General features: G+C 40.9%; 2 protein-coding genes across 6 annotated transcripts in view; one reads left to right on the forward strand and one right to left on the reverse strand.

Moving 5' to 3' along the window:
• The window catches only part of dop1a (DOP1 leucine zipper like protein A), a 44,685-nt gene extending 26,486 nt beyond the window's left edge, over nt 1-18,199 (reverse strand). Inside the window, exons 1-20 of one of the 4 annotated variants that reach the window (XM_061776909.1) lie at nt 18,093-18,199; nt 16,660-16,855; nt 15,802-15,983; nt 15,547-15,717; nt 14,836-15,025; nt 12,084-12,182; nt 11,683-11,782; nt 9,909-10,018; nt 9,148-9,262; nt 8,939-9,059; nt 8,725-8,844; nt 8,321-8,438; nt 7,509-7,538; nt 6,301-6,558; nt 3,424-3,952; nt 2,642-2,925; nt 2,401-2,553; nt 2,219-2,319; nt 1,868-2,133; nt 1-1,724 (exon numbers count right to left, since the gene is read on the reverse strand). The exon at nt 1-1,724 is cut by the window's left edge and continues 401 nt beyond it. In XM_061776909.1, the coding sequence (XP_061632893.1) occupies nt 1-1,724; nt 1,868-2,133; nt 2,219-2,319; nt 2,401-2,553; nt 2,642-2,925; nt 3,424-3,952; nt 6,301-6,558; nt 7,509-7,538; nt 8,321-8,438; nt 8,725-8,844; nt 8,939-9,059; nt 9,148-9,262; nt 9,909-10,018; nt 11,683-11,782; nt 12,084-12,182; nt 14,836-15,025; nt 15,547-15,717; nt 15,802-15,983; nt 16,660-16,797 (4,809 nt within the window). In that variant the 5' untranslated portion in view covers nt 16,798-16,855; nt 18,093-18,199. Of the gene's footprint in view, nt 1,725-1,867; nt 2,134-2,218; nt 2,320-2,400; nt 2,554-2,641; nt 2,926-3,423; nt 3,953-6,300; nt 6,559-7,508; nt 7,539-8,320; nt 8,439-8,724; nt 8,845-8,938; nt 9,060-9,147; nt 9,263-9,908; nt 10,019-11,682; nt 11,783-12,083; nt 12,183-14,835; nt 15,026-15,546; nt 15,718-15,801; nt 15,984-16,659; nt 16,856-17,853 lie in introns of all 4 variants that reach the window. The other 3 variants (XM_061776910.1, XM_061776908.1, XM_061776911.1) reach the window with 3 other exon arrangements.
• Nucleotides 18,200-18,429: 230 nt separating this feature from the next.
• Nucleotides 18,430-21,274, forward strand: part of ube3d (ubiquitin protein ligase E3D) — a 50,167-nt gene continuing 47,322 nt past the window's right edge. Inside the window, exons 1-3 of one of the 2 annotated variants that reach the window (XM_061776915.1) lie at nt 18,430-18,681; nt 19,621-19,832; nt 20,225-20,312. In XM_061776915.1, the coding sequence (XP_061632899.1) occupies nt 18,590-18,681; nt 19,621-19,832; nt 20,225-20,312 (392 nt within the window). In that variant the 5' untranslated portion in view covers nt 18,430-18,589. The remainder of the gene's footprint in view (nt 18,682-19,620; nt 19,833-20,224; nt 20,313-21,274) is intronic. The other variant, XM_061776917.1, reaches the window with a different exon arrangement.

The raw sequence follows: 21,274 nt of genomic DNA on the forward strand, positions 1-21,274 counted from the left end.
AACTAGGCTCTGAAGCAATCTTAGTAATTGGGACTGGACTGCACTGCAACTGTCCATCTGGTCCTCTGACAAGTTGATAACACTTTCTTCTGACAGACCTTCCTCCACTGTGGACATGTTTACACTGGCCGCCTGTTGGTCATGCCATTTCTGGGCGCTGAATATAGAGGAGAGCAGGCAATGGAGAACCACCTTCTGAACTTTACACTTAGACAGGACATCATAGATGAAACTAGCAAATCCCTTTGCTGAGCCCCCTGTGACTTTGGCCAGCTCACTGAAAAGAAGAGTTAAGACCTCTATACTGGTCAGCTGCATGGCTCGGTTCCCAGCCAAGTCCTGAGGGCCTGCCGTCACATGGGCAGAGTAGAAGCTTCTTAGAAAGTACAGACAGAGTGATATAATGATTTCCAGATACATGGCACTGCGAAATGAGTGGGAGTGGGAGTCCTGTGGAATGGGACAGTAGAAATCTTTGCCCATGACAGAGACCCTGTGACGAGCTAGGAGGTTTTGGAGCAAAGACAGCTGGGGGGTGTAGGTGTTGTTGATACTGGTAGTCGAGATAGCACTTACAAACCCTGAGGGAGCAGACCTTAGCATGGCTGCAACTGCCGACAGTGCATGTAGAGTCCTGGAGGAGTCATATAACTGGAGATATAGAAGAACATGCTGGTAGAGAGGATGGATATTGAAGCGAGGTGTGACGGAAGACGATCTACGCCCTGCGATACTAGCACCTCCAACATTCCCACCTGAACATCCACTGGGGGAGCCAGTGTCACTTTCAATTTCTGATACCTCACCTTCCCCACAGCTATACCAGTTCTCTAGATCTAGGCTATCCCCAAAGAATATACTGGGTGTTTGTGTTTTTTCAGCCTGGCTTGCTGCCTTTCTCTGTCTCTCCACCTCTTTTCTTTTGGACTTTTTCGTCTTGGGCTTAACCCCTGTGGATTTGTCAGCCAGCTTCTCCATGATTTTGCCTTTAAGGCTGAGCTGAGTGCTGCTGTGGCTACGTTTGCGTGCTTGAGTGTTGTCCACCTGCAGGTTCTGGTCTGAAATAGCTTGGTCTGAGCTGTCAGGTAATGTGACAATTGAAGGTGAGGAACTGTGTCGGGTGATGCCCTCTCTGTGCTGCTCCTCTGCAACTACATCAGGTGAAGGGACACCAAGGAATTCCAATGTTCCTTCAGCCAGCATCTCTGGCAGAGTCTGGTGGTTGGAGCTGTGAGGAGGTCCGGAGTCAAGATGGGGACCAGTGGACCTTTCTGAGGAAGTGCTCTCAGAGTCTGATTGAGGCCAGTCTTCAGACTGAATTGGCACATCAAGAGTCTCCTCATCTACTAAACTCAGAACATTTACTATAAGATCATTTACAACAGAGAAAACAATCTCCTCTAATGAGTCTTCAGCCAAATAATCTGAGGAAGCAGGCTGCGGCTCTGAACTATTGGATGTGCTGTTTGCAACCTCTGGCTCATCAAAACTTTCGTTTTCCACTGGAGAGAAACGGGAACCAATCGATTCAGAGGAATGTGGCTCCTCCTGCTGCTCAGCAGGCTGAAAGCCACCAGTTAGTTGTAAATTCTCACTGCTCAGACTCAGTATAGACAGACTGTCACTCAGAGGGTTAACAGTGAGACAAAACGGCTCCATGTCACCGACTTCCAGACCGGGGAACTCTCCCTGTGCCATCCTGTCCACTTGTATATGACTGAGGTCTAATGTCAGAAATCAAAAACAGAGTAAAACATTACTGTAAAAAGGCAACTGAAAGGAAAGAAATGGTTGATACTTAGACATATCTACATAGTATTTCATATCAAATATATAACATCTACAAAACTAAAACAAGGCTACTCACTTTCGGAGAAGCCAGAGTTTCCAGTGTCTATAGGTTCCGATGGCTCTTGCTCAGGAACGCCAGGAAAAACCTGGGCCCAGTGGCGCTGAGCTTGCACCTTTTGAATGGAAACCCTATGGGTCTTTGGGTGCAGCAGAAGAAGAAGGAGAGGCTCTAGTACCCGTGCAATGTCATGCCGCTGAAGAACCTGATTAAGCCATGCCCGGCCAACTGAACTTGTACAAGGATCCCAATAACTCAGGCTGTCCAGCATGATAAAAAGAGATCTGTAGGGTACAATTAATGAAGCAAAAAGAAAAGCTTTAGAGGATTACCAAGAGAACTGTAAATGCGAACTTCATTTGAACCAACCTGTCAAATGTGCGATTGAAAGGGGAAGATTTGGTCATGTTTAAATCTCGTGTCAAATGCCACAGCACAGAAAACTTCACATGGGCTTCCAGCCGAATTTTCTGAAAGAAAATATACTTGAGCTTGGATTGCAGAGACACAGTGTTTGGCTGAGACCTAAGTGATTTGCACCGCGCACTGACCTTGTCGCAGTGCATGAGCTGCTGGCTGATCACATCCTCGCAAATGCTGGAAGAAGGTACAAGGTTGTGGAGCTGATAGAAAAGCTCCACACTTCGTTGATGGTGCTGAGGTGTTCCCTCACTCAACTGATCCCACAGGATTAGAGCCACATTCTATGCACAAACAGATTAAAGAGAGAGGATTTATTAGTTTTTTGGGGGCGGGGGGGGGGGCAAATAATTGTTCTACTGTAATTACTACCTTGAAGAAGTCTGTCTTGTTTGCGATGTACTTAAGGATTCCCTGAGTAAGTGGGGGCCTGATGACGACAGCCACTCGACCTTGGCTGGGGCTCATGGGCTGGGTAGCCTCAGAGCTGCCGCTGGATGCTACGCTCTCAGCTGTCACCATAGCCACGGACTGGGTAAGTCCCACAAGGTCCATTAGCAGAGAAATGGCTACACCTTGCAGACTAAAGTTGCTGGTCAAGTAGGAGGCATCCATCAGTGTCTGCAGCCAAACTGGCAGACTTCCCCGCTTGCTGTCTGTATATATGCAAGCAGACACATGCTTGAATACACTGCATAATGTTATTTTTCAGAAGTTGTAATGTCTTTCATTACAAGTGTATGTTCTTTTTGCTAAGGCCACACACTACCACACAAATACCATGAACTGTGACTGAAGTATTAAAAAAAAATAGTTTAGCCTGTAGCTTTGTTGTGTTTTTCAGGTATTTGTTATATTTTTATAAATTTCAAAAATAATTTCCTTTTTTCTTTTTTTTTTTTTTATATTGGTGAACTGAAAGCACAGTGTGGTGTAGGAGGTGCCAGGCACAATTAAGGTAGTTTTGTGGTTTCATATTATTAACAATCATGACTTTCGTGTATTACATTATTTCTACAATGTTCAGCCAGTTTAAGCCCTGCGACTAGTATAGCTATCAAGTGTGAGCCTTAACAAAGAAAGCCTGACAACACTAGTGACATTTTTAAATTAAGGCCTGGTTTACATTGGTACAAGGACTCTATGACACTTACCACACTCTTGCTCTTGGGTGGGTGAAGTCTTCAGATTCCCCTCGGCAATGTACACTGGAAAACTCGAACACTCCAAGAACAGCTGGCAGGCAGCAGTAAAAGCAGCAACACACGCTTTCTGTACCATCACAGAATCTGAGCATGATTCAGGCTGGGCTACATACCCACAATGGTTGGTGCCCTCTGATACAAGGCTTGTTGGCTGTACCACAAGGCCTCTGTCCTTCTCGTCTTTGTCCATTTGTTCAGAAGTTATATATAAGGTAATAAGCCGAGAGAGAAATTGCTGGAAGTGTTCCAAGCAGCACTGCATGACTGGTTTGTCCACAGTTTTAGGCTGAGATTGGCCTGAGGAACACACGCTTGTTTTATGCGTTGGGTAAGTGTAAGGTGGTTGTTCTGTATCGGGGCCATTCTCATGGTACTGGATAAAGTCAGTGAAGCTGCTTTCAGATGAGTGATTGGGTTGATTTTCTACATCTTTGAATACTTCCCCACTTCCATGTGTTTCCAGAGTTATGGGAAGAGTCTGCGGAAAGACGACAAGAAAAGAAGACAACAGCGCTTTAATAATCTCTTCACTCCCTTCCATTTTTAGTTTAATTGGTGCTACCAACACATGGGACAGAAATCCACACTTTAACTAATAAGCAGTAAGTTAAAGCTAACTGTTTTTGTTATCGTTTTTTACATATTCAACACATCTTTCCATTTGATGAAGCAATGCTTGTTCCTGAAATAAATACGAACAAACATGGCGCCAATACTTGCAGCGGTTGTCCACAGCTGTTGATATGACAAGAGGGATTCATGTAGACATGTATGGTACACCACGAACAGTGCAACAAGTTGTAACAATTCTGTTTTTCTTTTCAGTCATTGGGCGAATGAAAGTATCCTGGGATTTATCTTGATAAAGGCAGCAGGCACATTTTGGAGCTTGGACTCAGGTGGCATGTAAGGTAAGCACATCATCCATATGCTCCTCAGGGTGGGTGGAGGGGCTGTTAAAAGTATTTGTTGGATGTATGTGGTATGTTTTCCACTCTGTTGGAGATAGGTACAGGGTATTTTATTCTTCTCTACTTCCAAAGAGAGTACAGGGGAGCTGGGCTCAGCTGTTGGTTAAATCATCATCTTTATTTCTACTCCTCACGGGCTCAGCTCAGTCCGTGTAACCCAATCCATCTCTGAACATGGGACAGATTGACTGAATCCTTACATCATGCCACAGTAAGCTCACACTCATTTAAAGAACCAGAATGCTGGGCAGGGACCAGGAAGACCAGGACAGCCAACGAGTAGTCAAATGTTTTGTCTCGAGGGAACATGGGATGGCCAGGGTATTTGGTGGGACTACTCGGTCCAAACCAGATCATTAGAGCTTGAAATGATCAGTGTGGACTGATTTGAACTGACTGTTTTTTTTGTTTCTTTTTTATTGTTTATATATTTTTGGGGGGGTAACTTAGGAGAAATTGGTCAAGAGACTCGAACTGGGATTAGCAGTAACAAAACAACTTTCATCTGTTAGAGGACCTGAGTGAGAACATGCTTGTGAGCATGGAGCATTTGTTTTTAATGGGTTTTGGCCATCCGTGCCACTTATCTTGTATGACCACTCATATATATATATATATATATATATATATATATATATATATTATTTATATATACACACACACACAAATATATGGGGCAGACGTGGCCCAATGGTAAAGATCATCGCATGCCACCGTGGGGGACGTATGTTCAAGACCCCGACTGGACCATCCGCCAACCTCCCCCAGACTCACGGCTGTGGTGTCCTTGAGCAAGACACTGATACCCCGAAATGCTCCCCGGGCACTTCAGCTGACCCTTGCTCCAGTGTGTTCCACTAACATGTGTATGTGTTCACTGTGATGGGTTAAATGCTGAGAACAAATTTCGTGCACATGCATGCATGTTCATGACAATAAAAGGTGATACTTCTTCTTCGATATATATATATTATAGTGAGGCTAAGCGGTATGGAAAATGGATGGATGGATGTTTTTTTATATATACATATATATAAAAACATCCATCCATCCATTTTCCATACCGGATGGATGTTTTATATATATATATATATATATATATATATATATATATATATATATATGAATCCCTCCATCCATTTTCCATACTGCTTATCCTCACTAGGGTTGCGGGTGTGCTGGAGCCTATCCCAGCTGACTGCGGGTGAGAGGCGGAGTACACCCTTAACTGGTCGGCGCCCAATCGCATGCCACATATAAACAAACAACCATTCACACTCACATTCACATCTATGGGCAATTTAGAGTCTTCAATCAACCTAACATGCATGTTTTTGGGATGGGGGAGGAAACCGGAGTACCCGGAGAAAACCCACGCAGGCAATGGGAGAACATGCAAACATATAAACATGCAATATAAAAATGTATCCCTTAATCAAATAATTGATCATTCAGCAGTTGTGCTAGGCCCCTTAGTGCTCCCTATAGTATAAAGGCTGTTTTCTGCTCCAGCATGACTGTGCTCAACGGGCCAAAGCAAGGTTCATTAAGGCATGGCTGGATGAGTTTCAGAAATGGGCCTCTCGCAAGACATAACTACAGTGCTCAACAAAACGTTAGTACACAAGAAAAATTTTACACATTTTGATGATTATTATACTCACCTGTCTGTGGTTCGATTCTTGTTAGAATTTTTTTTCATCATCTTTATATTTATAACATTAAATATTGTGTAGTATAGTATGAAAATATTATATTCTGAAAGGAAACTCCAAGTTGTCTACCTAATTTTGGATGTACTCCTGTTGAGAACTGTAAATCATGTGGAATATGTCAATGCTTTTACTGTACTCACTCCATTATCATCATTTTTATCCTTTATGACGTCCGAAGAATTTCCACGGAAACCGGAAAGGCCCTGCCCCTGGGTGCTTTTGGGCAGAGCCAAAGGGGATACTAATGGTGGTTGTACTTTGCTCAGGATCTTGGAGCAGAGACACAGGCAGTGAGTGAGCTCTCCAAGCCCCAAGGTCTGCAGGTGACAGGTTAGCGCCGCCACCATGCGCAGCAATAGCTGAGGAAGATGCTCTGTCTGGATCTCGATGTACGTCTCCTAGAATATGTGACCATAGATGTAAAAATGTCTTTAAAAAAATCTTTATTAAACAATCATACACAACATGTCACTTTTCGAAAGTTAAGCGTCTTTTCTCCTCTCATACACTCATAGGGACTTGGAGATGATACTCATCCACTCAACACCCTGACCATGTTATGTACGGTATGCAATGATAAACATTGATACAAAAATGAACTTAAGAGGCAAAAACTTAAAATTATGCAGAATTCATTCAGAGCCCCATCCCCCCAATTATTAACTATACCTTTACTTGCAGATGAATGTGAGCAAGAGTGTTGGGAGTCATTCTAGTAAGTCAAAACAATGGCGGAACAACTATAGTATCAGTATACATACTTTTTTTCCGTTTTTGTTCTACATATTCACTTTTATTTATTACTATTTGTATTTAAAAGTATTTTGTTATAACGTCTACAAACAGCAAAATGGATTTACATCTTTATTCCATACCTGATTGTCATTTGTGCACGGAGGTTAAAACTCATAATATACTTTATATTAATATATATTATCCTTAACAAGCAAAATGCCATTAACTTGGAAAAATGTATAACAGAACAATGGAATAAATAAAAATGTGGTTTGTAGCCATATTTCTTTAAAAATATGTGCGCAAGACAACGGCATAAAATGGCATGCAATTAAGAAAAAAAAAAAACAGACACTGGGCAAAGATTTCATTGTCACAAGATCCACACCAAACAAGGATGAGTTTTTGTTGCATGAGATTCTTATTTTCTGTGCGTCTTTTCTACATAAAGTTGGGAGTTAGAGTACAGTGGTCAGTCCATTATTAAGAAATGATTACTCAAAGCTTGGTAGCAACAGAGGCCTAATGGATGTTGGTCGGATGTTGCAGGAATGCTATCGTAGCCTCAGTGAAGCAGGATGAGGTGAAAAAGCAGGAAAGAGCAGTACTTTACCTGGCAGATTACCCTCATGCTTCTAGTAGGCTTCAGGGAAAAAGAGCAAATAGTTTGAACAGACAGGAGCAAGCGGAGCACAGGCCACAGCACACTAATCATACCCCTCTCTTGCCAGAGTCCAAAACACACGCAGACACTCTTAAAACTGGGTAATAAACAAGGATTTCCAAACTGTTCGGATTGGAAATACAGTACAGACAGCAGATTTGTAAACTGTGCATCAGTTTAAAAATCTTTTATATATATTTTGGAAGGGAACTAGGCACACAAGTTTGTGCTTGTGTGGTGCGTTGCACACCTAAGGAACAAGAGCGAAGGCACAGACGTTAAAAAATGGCAGTAACATCCCAAAGACCAAGAATTGTCTGTTCAGGGTAGGGAACTAAGCAAAAAACAGTAGAGGATGTGAATGAGCTAAAAAGGGTGGGGGAAATGGCATGAAATAGATTAAGAGTCCAAGCAGAGCGAGGAAAGAAGGGAATGTCAATGCATAGAGAGGAGCAAAACCATGGAGCCAATGTGGTACAGAAACATGAAAACAAAGCGAGAAATGAAATCTGTACACTAAGGGAAAGGAAACTTGATCATACAGAAACTATATTTATACAAAACTGGACAACTATAACAAAAACATGATTGAAATGTGAAATATTAAATAGTCCCTAAAAAAAGAAAGAAGAATGTAGAACACACTAACTATCTGTACATAATGGCAGCTATTTCAAAAATAAAGTGAAGACGAGAGAAAGAAATGGATGGTGTAGAAAACACCAAAAGATAAATGGACAACACAACAGGAGTAAACTTACCAAGGAAACAACGTCCAAAAGGAAATCAACTAGCTGACAGAACTCCATCAAGGAGAGCTCTGGAGTATCTGAACTCCCAGCATGCCTTAGAATACTTGTTTGCACATTCAGTGTCCTCCTACAAAAGAAGCCATATGATGTCTGTTGGTTGGTGAATAAACCAAATGTAGAGTGAAAAATCTTATCTCTGAGATGGGTTTCCATCAATGCAAATTTGCAAATTAATAAAATGCATCTATTACATAAAGACAAAGTGATTGCATTTACATCCTTTAAACTGAGGAAAATTAATGATTGAAATTTGGAGTCAGTCATGGATAACTAGTAAATCATTAATGTAACTTAGTGTACTTTATCACAACAAATAAAATGATGTATATTAAACACTCATTTCAAATATAAACCTGCAGCACTCCTCAAACCAGCGAGCAATATAGTCCCACATGTAGAATGGCTCGAAAGAGTTGAAAAGGAGATTGGCTGTTTTAATCAGTTCTGCTGTCTTCTTGTTCTCCCGAAGTTTACTAAAAAGGAATTAGTGGACCAACATTTGCATTATATAATCAATTCAAAATATGATAAAGCATGTAACAAGAGGAAGTGATTGATTGGACTAACTTGCTAAGGTGTGTGTGGTCCTTGCTGAAGGAACTCTGGTTTTGGAGGTCCAACTCAGTTTTGCACTGTGTGTGCAGTGTACGAAACACTTCGATTAGAACATCCTCTAAGATTGCTGGACCTGAAGAAAGAAGTATGCAAGACACTAGCTAGGCACCGGAGGGCAGCATATTAAGAGCCCTAACTGCCTTGTATCGACATATTGTTACCAAGCTCTGGTTTGTCAAGCAGACTGATGAGGATGCGAAATGGCTTGAGGTCATGCATGAGAATGCTTTCCTCTTCTCCGCCTCGCGCTTTGCCCTGCAATATCCCCACCATTGCCTGAAAACACACACAATGTAACAGGGAAGAGACATATTTTTTAAATCCAGAGACACTACTTGATACCTTGGTTTCAAAATTTGACAGAACAAATTCCAATATTACATCCTGCACACCCTTCTATCATTTTTGTTTTTTCATGTGTTTCACGCTCCGTCTGCCACATGAGCTAAGCCTGCAAAAAAAAAAAAAAAAAAAAGTCCCTGTAGTGCCAACCCTCTCCCAATGGATGGAGTTCCAATAAATACCTCAGAACAGATGGCGCAGGAGCAAATGACAAAAACAAAACTACTTTCTAAAACTAAATTCGCCTCCTGGTTCCTCTGTGCGCTATATGTTCTAACCCCTGGAGTGCCACAGCAAAGCACATGGCTTAACAGAGTTTAAAGACACAAAGAGGACTTCAAAAATTAGCTGCAGGAACAAGAGCATAAGGAAGCATGACATACAAAAAACCCAAGAGGATGTGTAATGCTGGACAACTCATAAAAGAGATGGCAAGAATAACAAAACAACCAGATCATAAAGACAAATCTGCTAAATTAGTGGCATCTCCATGACACACACAAACTCTCTTAAACATGAACAAATTATCTGCCATGAGATTTATTTTGATCTATATTGTAATTCAATGCAAAGGCCCCACCTGGACAAGCATGTCTTTTGAGAAGGTGTTGAAATAGTGGCAAGCGTGCTCTTCTGGGTTGCTCTGTCGAGTGGTGCGGGGGCCTGTTTTCAACCCATTGTTGTCAAAACCTACAAAAAAAGCACAAGTCGTTGAAAATGAGTGGAAGCACATTTGTACATGTGGCTGGAAAAAAATCCAAACTGTTACTGCTGTGATGGTTGTATTGCTGTGATGATTGTAAACATCCGCAAGAAACCACTTAACTGTAATTTTGTGTGTGTGCAAGTGTTGTAAGACAAAGAAACGTTGACCTCAAAAGCCCTTGAGTATTAGCCACAATTATAGACAACAGCATGATGGCCATAAGCTTCCGACAGTTACACATACACTAAGGGAAAATGGAAATGAAATATGGACTTAGTCCATGCTTTGCAGCCACAAAAGTTCATTCTCTTCTAAAAAGGATGCACAAGATTTTAAAAGGTGTTTCCAGAAGAGTATTTCTGAGTTCAGAGGTAATTAATGATTGATGGGCCAAAACTCATGCTGATAGTTCATCTAAAGTGATAGCAATCATGTCAGAACTCTCACAGTCATGTTGGAAGAGTAAACAACTTTAGCAGGAGCAAAAGAGTCAAATCTTAAAATATTATTTATCTGTTACATACCCCACAAATGAAGATTAAAAAAACTACACATTTAACAGATTTGCTTGTACTGTGTGTAGTGTGCTCCAATAATCTAAACACAAAACATCACCCACAAAAAGGTTCTGTTCCACCACCAATCTAGAAATTCAGTGAAGAAAAAACACTACCCAGATATTTCCCAGAGTGTTGCCGAAGGGAGCTGTGGCGGGAGTGTTTCAAAAGGGTGATGTCGTCAATAAAGACCCCTTATACAAAATAAAACATCGGGCAGGAGGTTTGTTTTTTTACGGCCGCTTCTTTGTTCCCCAGTCAGGTCACTTTTTGAATCATCACATTACAATTCATGCAGTTAGAATTTAGGAGTAGCTAGCTTTCCCCAAACACATGAAGAGTTTTGGTCGTAAATATTGAACGTTTAATATTTAAGATTGTCAGCCCAAAACTATTTCAGACCCTATTGTGAATTTTTCCAGAAAAATTGTTTTTCTGTTACATACCCCACAAATGAAGATAAAAAACTACACGTTTAACAGATTTGCTTGTACTGTGTGTAGTGTGCTCCGATAATCACACATCACCACCAACAAAAACAATTCCAGAAAAATTCACTCCTAACAAACCTCAGACCAATCTGATAAGATAACCTTATAAAACATAAAATAGTCTGGCTTTTGTCGTCCTTGGTCAGGAAGGGACAAAATCAACCCGATTATCTTTGTGTGTGTACCAGGCCTAAGGCGCTTTAAACACAACTTAAAGCTTGATACATCCATAGCGATGCAGACACTTACCAGCATGTGTATCCAAGGTGAATTGCAAGCAGAAGAAAGCGAAATAAGATTACAGCCTCGGAACCACATTTAGTTTTCTCAAAATTGAAAAAGGTAGCACAAGGCACATTGTGTGAATATCAGGAACTGGGATTCCTACAATTTGCCAAGTAAAATTCCTCATTTGAGTCAGTGTTGCTTCAAATAAAAATCTGTTGGTTCATGCCATATACTGTAAACAAGTTAATAGTATATGTTCCTCTAGTACAGCATATGAGTTGACATTAAGCATACGAGTGTGTCTACATTCGACATTCAAGCACAATGTGTGTGAACCTGTTATACTGGCTAGTCTTTGTGTGTATTTCGCACCCAGCAGCCACGCGTAGAGTCTGCGGTTCAGGGACATGTCTCGTCTCAAAACCACATGCAAAGCAGCTGAGAGGATCCTTATCATGTCAGGGCGAGTAGCCTGAGCACAATAGAACAAAGCATTGCAACTGATTTATCGTATATGTAATACTGTAGAACCAAGAAACCCGTTCACACCCCAACTCGTGAAGTTTAAGTTTTAAGGCTTGTCACTTTGTCTCTGAGACTGCCCTAAATGAAAAATACACTCATATCAGAAATAGTAGGTGAAACTAGTTCTACCTGGCACTGAATTTAAAATTCGGAATTAACATCAATGTTAAAACATATATGACTATCTTACTGCAACTAGTACAAAGCCCATTAGTTTTCATCCAAATGGCTTCGACAGCTTGTCTCACCTGGCTCATGTGGAAGGGGAAGCAGAAAAGTATCAAATCCAAAGTGCTTCTCTGCACCAAAACACTTGAGTCCTGGACCGATGTACTGACAGCCTCCACCTGATGAGAAAAAAACCACAGATGTACGGACAAATTAGGGATGGGCATGATTTATCAATTAACTGATTAATTGATAGCTATGCAGGGTTCGCGCTGCCCGTTCACCACTTTGCTAATGGCTAATTGAAAAAGCATGTGGCGAAGCAAATATTATCAAAACTCAAAAGCCCTTCCTGATAAGAGTGAGCGCGCTCATTCTGCCGTGTGTGAACTGTGTTACTGGTTTAGCTGGGGGTGGCATGGTTCTGGTGGTAGAGTGCTCATCTCTCAACCCAAAGGTTGTGGGTACAATCCTCGGCCCCTGTAACCATGTCCAAGTATCTTTGAGCAAGATACTGAACCCTCCGTTGCTCCTGATGCTGCATCATCACTAGATGAATGAGGAGACACTCTTAAAGCGCTTTGAGTACCTTAGGTAGAAAAGTGCTATAAAAGTGAAAGCCCATTTCCCATTTAGTTTGCCCCCGCTTCAATCCACCATCCAGCCGCTACTGGCTAAGCAGTCAGGCTCACGGGCTGGTCAATGTGTCCTGCAATTCATATTGGTTCTTGCAGCTAGCTAGCTCCCTTCATCAATGCACGAGCCGCTAATCCACTTTGGTTGTCATGCCGAGCGGCGGCATTGGCTTGAACCAGGGCGTAACTAGCTAGTCATTTGGGGGTCCAAGGTCTGTTGACTATATCCAAAGTTGTGTTGGTCAAACTATATAATAATTTATTTATTGTGTTTACTGAATAATGCTGAAGAAAAACTTCCTCCCGAAAAATCACATGCTAAATCGCAATCGCAGTATTTGTTTAAAGGAAAATTTTACAAATAACTAGCAATTAAAAGTATTTTTCCAAATCGTTTAGCCCTACTCCTGATTGATGACTAGGTAGTTTTAACTGGGCCGACATTGTTAAAGATTATAGGCTTAGTTCCCACTGACGACAACTGGCAAAGTGTGGCTAAAGGTTTAGCCACATAAACACACATGATGTTATGTATACAGTAACTACATACAAGTGTGGCTAGGAGATTTTTATACTGTTTAGCCACATTGGCTAAGAGGTTTCATGAACCAGTGCCAAACCTGGCTATGTATTTTGTGGCTCACACTGATTTGATCAATCTAATTATTATTATTATTTTGTAAGAGTTTATGTTGCATAGCAGGGCTGGGCGATTAATCTAAATTTAATCGTTATTTCGATTTTGGCTTCTAATGATAATAAAAATGTTCTAATCGAAGAAAATCAAGAAATGTGCAGCGGCGCGGGTTGTATATGCAAGTTGTTGTGCTGTTAACGCACCCTGAACGCACCCTGTGTTGCTTGTAGCAACCATGTGACGCATGTTCTTCTGCCTACTCAGAGCGTGCTTTATGCTGTTTATTGACACCCCAGTTGGTGTTTACTGTAAAACTAAACAAACAACAACAAGAATTATACACATTGAATATTTGTACTTTATATGCTAAAGCTACTGCCCCCGCGACCCGACCTCTGATAAGCGGTAGAAAATGGATGGATGGATGGATGGATATATTTGGACTTTAATATGCAGCTCTATGCATGCATTGCAATACACTGCGCCCAAAAGGCCAAAGCCTGTACAGCAGGAACAGCAAATACAGTATTGGCTTTGTATAAAAAGACACAAACGCTTTTTTCCCCCTGACTGTCTGACATGAAAGTCAGAAAATCAACATTTTCTTGTTTTAGGTCAATTAGGATTACCAACAATATTTCTATTTGCTGAAGCCAGAATATTGAGAGGATTTATTTTTTTTTTAAAACAAATGTATATAATAGACAATACAGTCACCCCAGGGGTGTCAATGTTTTTAGTAGGCTTTACACAATCAAGATTTAAGAAACAAACCACCATTCGCACTCACATTTACACCTAAGGGCAATTTAGAGTCCTCAATCAACCTACCACGCATGTTTTTGGGATGTGGGCGGAAACCGGAGTGCTCGGAGAAAACCCACCCAGGCACAGGGAGAACATGCAAACTCCACACAGGCGGGGCCGGGATTTGAACCAAGGACCCCAGAACTGTGAGGCAGATGTGCTAAACAGTACAGTATTTGAAAATAATTAACAATATGGTAATACTTTTAGTGGTTATTATCGTTACAGAATTTTAAATAAAGGTTTTATTTTGGGAAAAAACACTGCTAGCTAAACTATAAGCGGTCACATCCCTTACTCAGACAAGGCACTCTCTGTCTCTCTCCCTGTCCCCCTCTCTCTCTCTCTCACCCAAAGTATCCCTTTTCAACACTGCTTATCCAATTCAGAGTTGCAGGGAGCTAGAACCTATCCTATTTGATTTTGGTTCAAAAATGGACTAGACCTTGGATCGCCATTTCACATAGAGAGGGACAACCATTCACGTCCATATTCAGAGTCATTAATTCAGAATCGATCCCATGCTGGCTGCATTAGAGTCTGCAGAATGAACCACTATACTATCACACACCCACATGAAACAAAAATGAATAGAAACAAAAAACTTGTAACAAATCATTAACTTTCCAAATAATCACTTCAGGAACTGCTTTAAAATACCCATCCATCAGATACAAAAAAAAACTTGGGATCAAAGGTATATATTAAATATCACGCACTCTCATGAACTATTTTGCAAAACTGAGCCCATACCATGAGTTCGATGTCACTGCCCATGACGTAGAGCTGGTCCTCCATGGAGAGCTTCCGACTGAGGTGCAGCAGAACAAAGGACACCCCTGGGAGACGCACAGCGGGGCTGGTCAGGATGCTGCCCCATAAGGCACTGTAGAAAGCCGACTGCTCCACTGCTGCTGCCACCTTCTCCAAAAGGTTGTTGGTTCTGTAGCGAAGACAGAGTGCTTGTTATACTGTACTGACATATAATACACCCCACCATAAGACAAAGCTGGAATTCATACAGGACAATAATACAGACTGCATTCAAATCAAACATTCATTAGGCTTTGATGATGTTGCGCTATGCAGTGCAATTTTGGCACAGCACCATGACATGTGACCACATGTGAGTCTTTTCCAGATATATAGATAGGCAAGTTGAAATGTGGCAGCTCATGCTATTTCTCTGAGAACAATCAGTTTATATATACTAGTCATACTCTTACAAAATGAAATTGAAGCACCTTGAAAATGCATTTAATAATTCAGCATTCTGTAATTATAAATACAAATAAACACATACTGAAAAAAATATTTTAAATACAGATTTAATGTACAATACAAGATAACGTATGACAAACTTCAAGCGTTTTCATGATTTCACATTGTGAAATCTCTCTCTCTCCCATTATTGTAGTACCACCTTGATGTATCCATGCATCAATTCACTCACAGTTTTCTCACCTGTCATAGAACTCTGATCCCTCCTCAAGGCCAGGCAGCACTCCAGTGAGGAGTCCCTGTAGACCAGGCTTCAGCGTCTTGCCCAGAGGCAGGTAGTAAGTCTCATAGAGGCCCAGCAAAACAGGCTTTACAGACATAGCAGCATTGGTGAGTAAAGGGAAAAGCCCAGAGCTGCAGTGTAGAAGATGATGTGACGTTAGTTATGTTCAGTGTGTCCAATGTAACTTCACTGACAACAGTAAAAACAACAATTACCTATAAAGAAATAGGTCTTTGGCCAGCCTCTTAGATCCAATGATCTTGAAGATGATCTCATAGGTCTCCAAGGCCTTACGGTGGACTCCACTGGGCAGGGCAGGATGGAGGCACTGGGCCAGCCGCTTGCCTATTGTCAGCTTCTTGGGAACAACCTGATATTTTGCATTGTTCTGCAATACCTGAGAGGACAAAAAAACATGACTCTCTTCTTGTCAGCTGTCATCAGATCATCAGTTTGTTTTTTCCAGACCCTTAAGTGTTTCTGGTCAATGTTGAAATGTTTAGCAGCTTTTGCTCTATAATACACCACTGCATAAAATAAGTTTTCTTTCAATTTTCAGATGCCATGTCTGCAGGTGGTGTGCGTAGTAAATATGTCTACCAATACACATGGACTATTGCAATATTAGTCTTTCAAACTGCTCTAAGTGCTAGAGGACTCTGCATCTTTTTGCACAATTGTCAAAAAAATAAATAAATGTACCGGCATTGCCAGATAACTAGCAACCCTTTATTGCTCAGTGACTGTTTTTTTTTCAATGTCTTTATGTCTCAAAAGTGTTCTCTGTCAATTGACTGTCTGTTGTCGTACTAGAGTGGCTCCAACTACCGGAGACAAATTCCTTGTGTGTTTTTTGGACATACTTGGCAAATAAAGATAATTCTGATTCTGGTATCAGTCAAATTAAGAGTGATTACAGCCACCTAGTGGCAATGTCAGTGGTGATTAATTGAGGAAACAGAATTTGCTTGGGTCGGAAAGTCAATGTAAATTTCCATGTTTTTAACATCTTTTAGTTCTCTACTTGTGAGCCAGTGCAGTGAAAAATAGAAAAATTCATGACAAATCATTACCTTGTTGAGCTTGCCCAGAGCAGAGATGAGGTCTGCCCACTCGCTTGAGTACTCAAAGTTCTTAAGGGCTTTATCCACCGCTGCCACATAGTTCCTGTACTTGGAGTCACTGAGCAGCTCCACTTCCTCTGCATTCATTCTCCTGGGTGGCTATTGTGCTAATGTCAAACACTGGACAGGCATACGTACGTCACACCTGCGCCAAAGCCACACAAGGAGACAATAAAAACACAGCAAACAATTAGTTATTTAAAGTTATCATGTGTGGAGCAAGGCCTGATTCAAGGAGACATGACAATATTGTAGACCCGACCATATATTTTGCTTCACTTTTATAACTAGGCAGTAGGCAGGTCTAAGAAAGAGACAACGGGTAAGCTCCTGTTCCTGGAACCTTCACAATGTCACCCAGTCATTCCAAACAAAGAGCTGAAACAACGAAGAACCACTCGGTGCAATGCAATACTTTTAAAAGGGGGATACCATACTATTGATGCCAAGGTTGGCTACCGTGAGTTAATTGAAAATTATGTCAAGGGCGTACTCTGCTGGACAAAATGTGAACTACCACAGTTCAGCAAAGTATTCATTTACAGTGCAGTGCAGGTACAACAGACGTACAACAATAATAAGGAATAATAAGGTCAGCTGATCACTTCATGGTAGGCAGCTAGGTAGGTAGGTAGGTTACTGATAACACGACCTAACTTGAAAAAACACAGATAAAATCCTTGGGTTTGGGAATACAAAGCTGGGGGCTAAATATCAGTATCAAGGCCTTACAAATAAACAGCTGTGACCAGATTGCATCGAGCATTGAGAATGGGCCATTTGGACATTTTATAAGACATACAATATTTATTAAAAAAAAAAAAAAAGCAGTTAAGAGGGCAATAATTTTGGGCAGCTCGTTGCTTTGTTGTCATTTAAGCAGTCCAACTCAAGCGTCAGCAACATCCTAAGTAAGGATGGGACAACGGTACACATGTCACACATTTTGTAATATGAAAATCTTAGAACGACAGAAAAACGTTCCTTCACCTGCATTGGTTACCCTGCAGTCCCTTATGTACACAGGGTTCTCTTCCAGTAGTGCTACAGGGCTAACAGCTAACTGTTTTGACTAGAACAGGTTTTGAAAGTTAACACACACAATAACTTACCAAATTGAAATTGCTATATAAAATAGCTTACCATCATTGCTTAGTGGACGAGAAATGTCGTTCAAACATGAAACCGGTTCGCTGGCTAAAATGGGCTAACAACATTTGCTAACAGGTTGCTAAGAAGATGTAAAGGAAGGGCCCGTTTAAGTATCACAACGTTTAAGTCTCTTGTCAAGCAAACAATGGCTGGATATATTATACATATTTCCCCGGTGCTTCTTCCCGCTGTGTGCAAATCGTCAACCACGAGCTCATCATCAGACGTACAAAGGCGGCGGAATGACAGCTCCCAGACTGCACTGCAGATTCGCAGCACATCCAACCGGAGCCTTCAAGCCGCTTTTCCGCATGGACGTGTTCCGTCTCTTGGTGCTGTAAAGTTCATCACACAAAACGCTTATACAATACGGAAACTACAAATGAAGTTATCAAAATAAAAGAACAATTACTCCCACTCTCGGTTTGTTTAAATAATTCAACTTACTGTACTTTATTGGTAGGTGTGAATAATTACATTATATTTAAAACTTCATTTACATGTACTTGTACGTTATTATTACGATTGGAGAATTACAACTAATATATTACATTGAAAATTTTGAACGGACGCTGTTGTTGAGGATGTGGAAACTCATAAGAGTGCTCTGTCCGGCGGTCGCGTTGCAGGCTTAATGCTACAATAGCACACTAGAAAAAAAAGAAAAAGAAAAAAAAAAAGCTTTTCGCAAGCTGTAGCTAATATTTGTATGTAGTCTGCAGTCTCTATGGCCGACTTGGAGATGCCAGTCAAAACACGCGGAGTTGGAGTGTTCCTCGAATTAAGGACAAGGCTTCAAAGTGGACTTCTAATTATCGGGTAAGTACTTGTTTTGATAGTTTGTTAATTTTGCACTCGTTAATTCGCGTTGTTCTACGACGTACAGTATTAAATTAGACACAAACTATGCTAACCGAAGTCAGCCTGATGAACGTTAACTCGAGACTCTACTCATTTGGTATCATTACCATTCTGCCCGAATCCCTCGTGTGATGCAGTAATGTTTTAGATAATTATTTGTTTGTCCCTTGGAGTTTTTCCCTCAAATAGCAGTTGAATTGTTGCTAGTCTTTGTTTATACAGTATAATGCACGTAAAATATTGGACAACGTGTGACTGCTTATTTAAGATAGAAGACCTTTTGATCGGATGGTACTTGCTTGATAAAGATGTGAGATACAGTACACACATAAAGACACTAGATGGGGTAATAGCATTTAATAAGTACTAAAAACCCGGTACAGGAAGGTTCTCCCTTTTACGTGATGATATTAAGATTAAGATTTTATTTTATACTGGCCTCGTGCTTTTTAGTACTTGACAAATGTGCAAATAAGGCATCCTCATTATCGACTTCCTCATACGAGAATAGTCATTAAGTATTAGTTCTGATCCTTAATCTACATGTCTTCATAATGAGAGAGGTTCCTATGATTTCATATTGGATGATGTCAAGTTTAAGCAAAGAGAAGAGGCTTTTTATCCCCACACGAAAATCTACTGAAATGTTCCCTTTTAGCAACAATTCTAATATTCCGGACTGTAATCCTAATGAATATTAACACCGAAACATTAAATTGAATTGAATTGAAACTTGAGAGTCAATGCATTTATCCCAACGTAGTGTCACTGAAGTGCTGATTTGGGGCTGTAAGATGAAGAATCCAGTGAAGCTGCTGGTTTCATAATCATAACTAGTCTAATTCTGAAGTCTCTCTTGCTTTTACAGATATAACACGATCTTTCCTGTCTGTTTAGGAAAGATGTTGCTGGAAACCTCGCTGGCGTGGTTGTGACCGGTGGCGATTCCTCTCTTCACATCCGGATGCCTACAAATGAGGTGACCTTAATTTTGCCACCAGGAGTCTCCTATGTGGAGGAATCCTATGTACCGACGACTGGAGGAGAATCCTGTGAACAAGAGCGCCATTTCAGGCTGCAAATAAGTGTTTCACATAGCAAGACTGAAGGTACTGTTGGGTATTGGGAACACAATCTATATGAGCATTTATTTGTCACATGAACTAATTGACTAAGACAATTGAAGATTCCGTTCACAAGATAATTAGCCCATCGTGAGGAAACTCCTAAAGTTTAGCTTGATCTTATGAGAAAACTTGTGTACCTCAGAGTCACAAAATACTCTTGTGAGTTCAATATCTTGCCGAAATCTCATATCAGCTCTTGTCAGGACCTGGTTGGATTTTATATTATTCTCAATACATGCTCACAGCCAACTTTAGTCATTGATATATCAAAACAAGATTGATTTTGTGCTGCTTTCCCCGAAAAAAATAATTAAATTTCTGCTCTTTTCAGAAGGTTACAATTATTTCACATTTATTTATTTGTTCTCCTTTAGGGTCCTCAGACATTGTAAGAACACTCCGGGCTCAGGAGACTTATTGCTTCTACTGTCAGAGCTGTACGACAAGGCTGCTTGAGGATAGGTAAGGAGAAGACAGACGAGGGGCAGCGGGACTGGAAAGGCGTTCTTATCTCTACTGCTCCTCCTAAGGAATAAGAGTGAGGTTTTAATGATGGTGTGACCCAGATGTGGCTGTGATAGCTGGCCACAGGAATAATAGATGGGTGGAGCTGGAACTAAAGTTGTCCATTGTTGTAGAGTCACAATGACATAAAGGTCTGCGCTACCTATTAAAAAACAATTGAGTTTCCCACCCTGAGGTTGTTCAGTGATATTGCTCCTATTGCCTTAAGCCTGTAGCTTTCTCTGGTCAGCAGTGTGGTATGCTGAAAATTGCAGTGCCTGCATTATGGAGACCTTTAGCCTCTGGGTATATTTCTCAGCAGTGACCTACTAAAAGTTGCCAAAAACTTGTTTTTTCCCCACACTTAACAAGGGCCAGTGGATGTCGAGTAGTGTGTAGAAATCCAAGGACGTTTGTAATTAAAACAACATCATGTGTCGTTGCGATATGCAGTCACTTAATGCTCTGCAGTTAATAAGCCTGCTGTTGGCTGTCACACTAAATCTCCATGAATCCCTCAGTATTTGTTTCACTGATGTTTTTAATTGCTATTCGTACAGTGAATAGGGTCATTTATAATTTGGAGTTTTATCACTTCTGAGATTTCTGTTTAGCTAATCTGAGATTTTTCTTCATTGTGTGACACGATGATTGGACTTGAATTCACCGCCTCAACAATACATATTCAACTGTCAGTCTTTTTCTCCCAGGTAGAATTATAGTATTCATCTAAAAGTTGTGCTTGGAGCTACTTGCTTGTTAATTTTATATAGGAATGTGATTCTGATTTCCCCAGGCCGAGTGATTCCCTTCCAGATGCAGCCAGATTGGAGAGGACAGGTCAAGCTTTAAGCAAAATAGCACCATATAGAGAGGAAGCAACTCAGCAGTATAATGTATTTGCCATTTACACATGTGAA

The sequence above is a fragment of the Phyllopteryx taeniolatus genome, chromosome 6 (assembly GCF_024500385.1).
Source record: "Phyllopteryx taeniolatus isolate TA_2022b chromosome 6, UOR_Ptae_1.2, whole genome shotgun sequence".
Taxonomy (NCBI): Eukaryota; Metazoa; Chordata; class Actinopteri; order Syngnathiformes; family Syngnathidae; genus Phyllopteryx; species Phyllopteryx taeniolatus.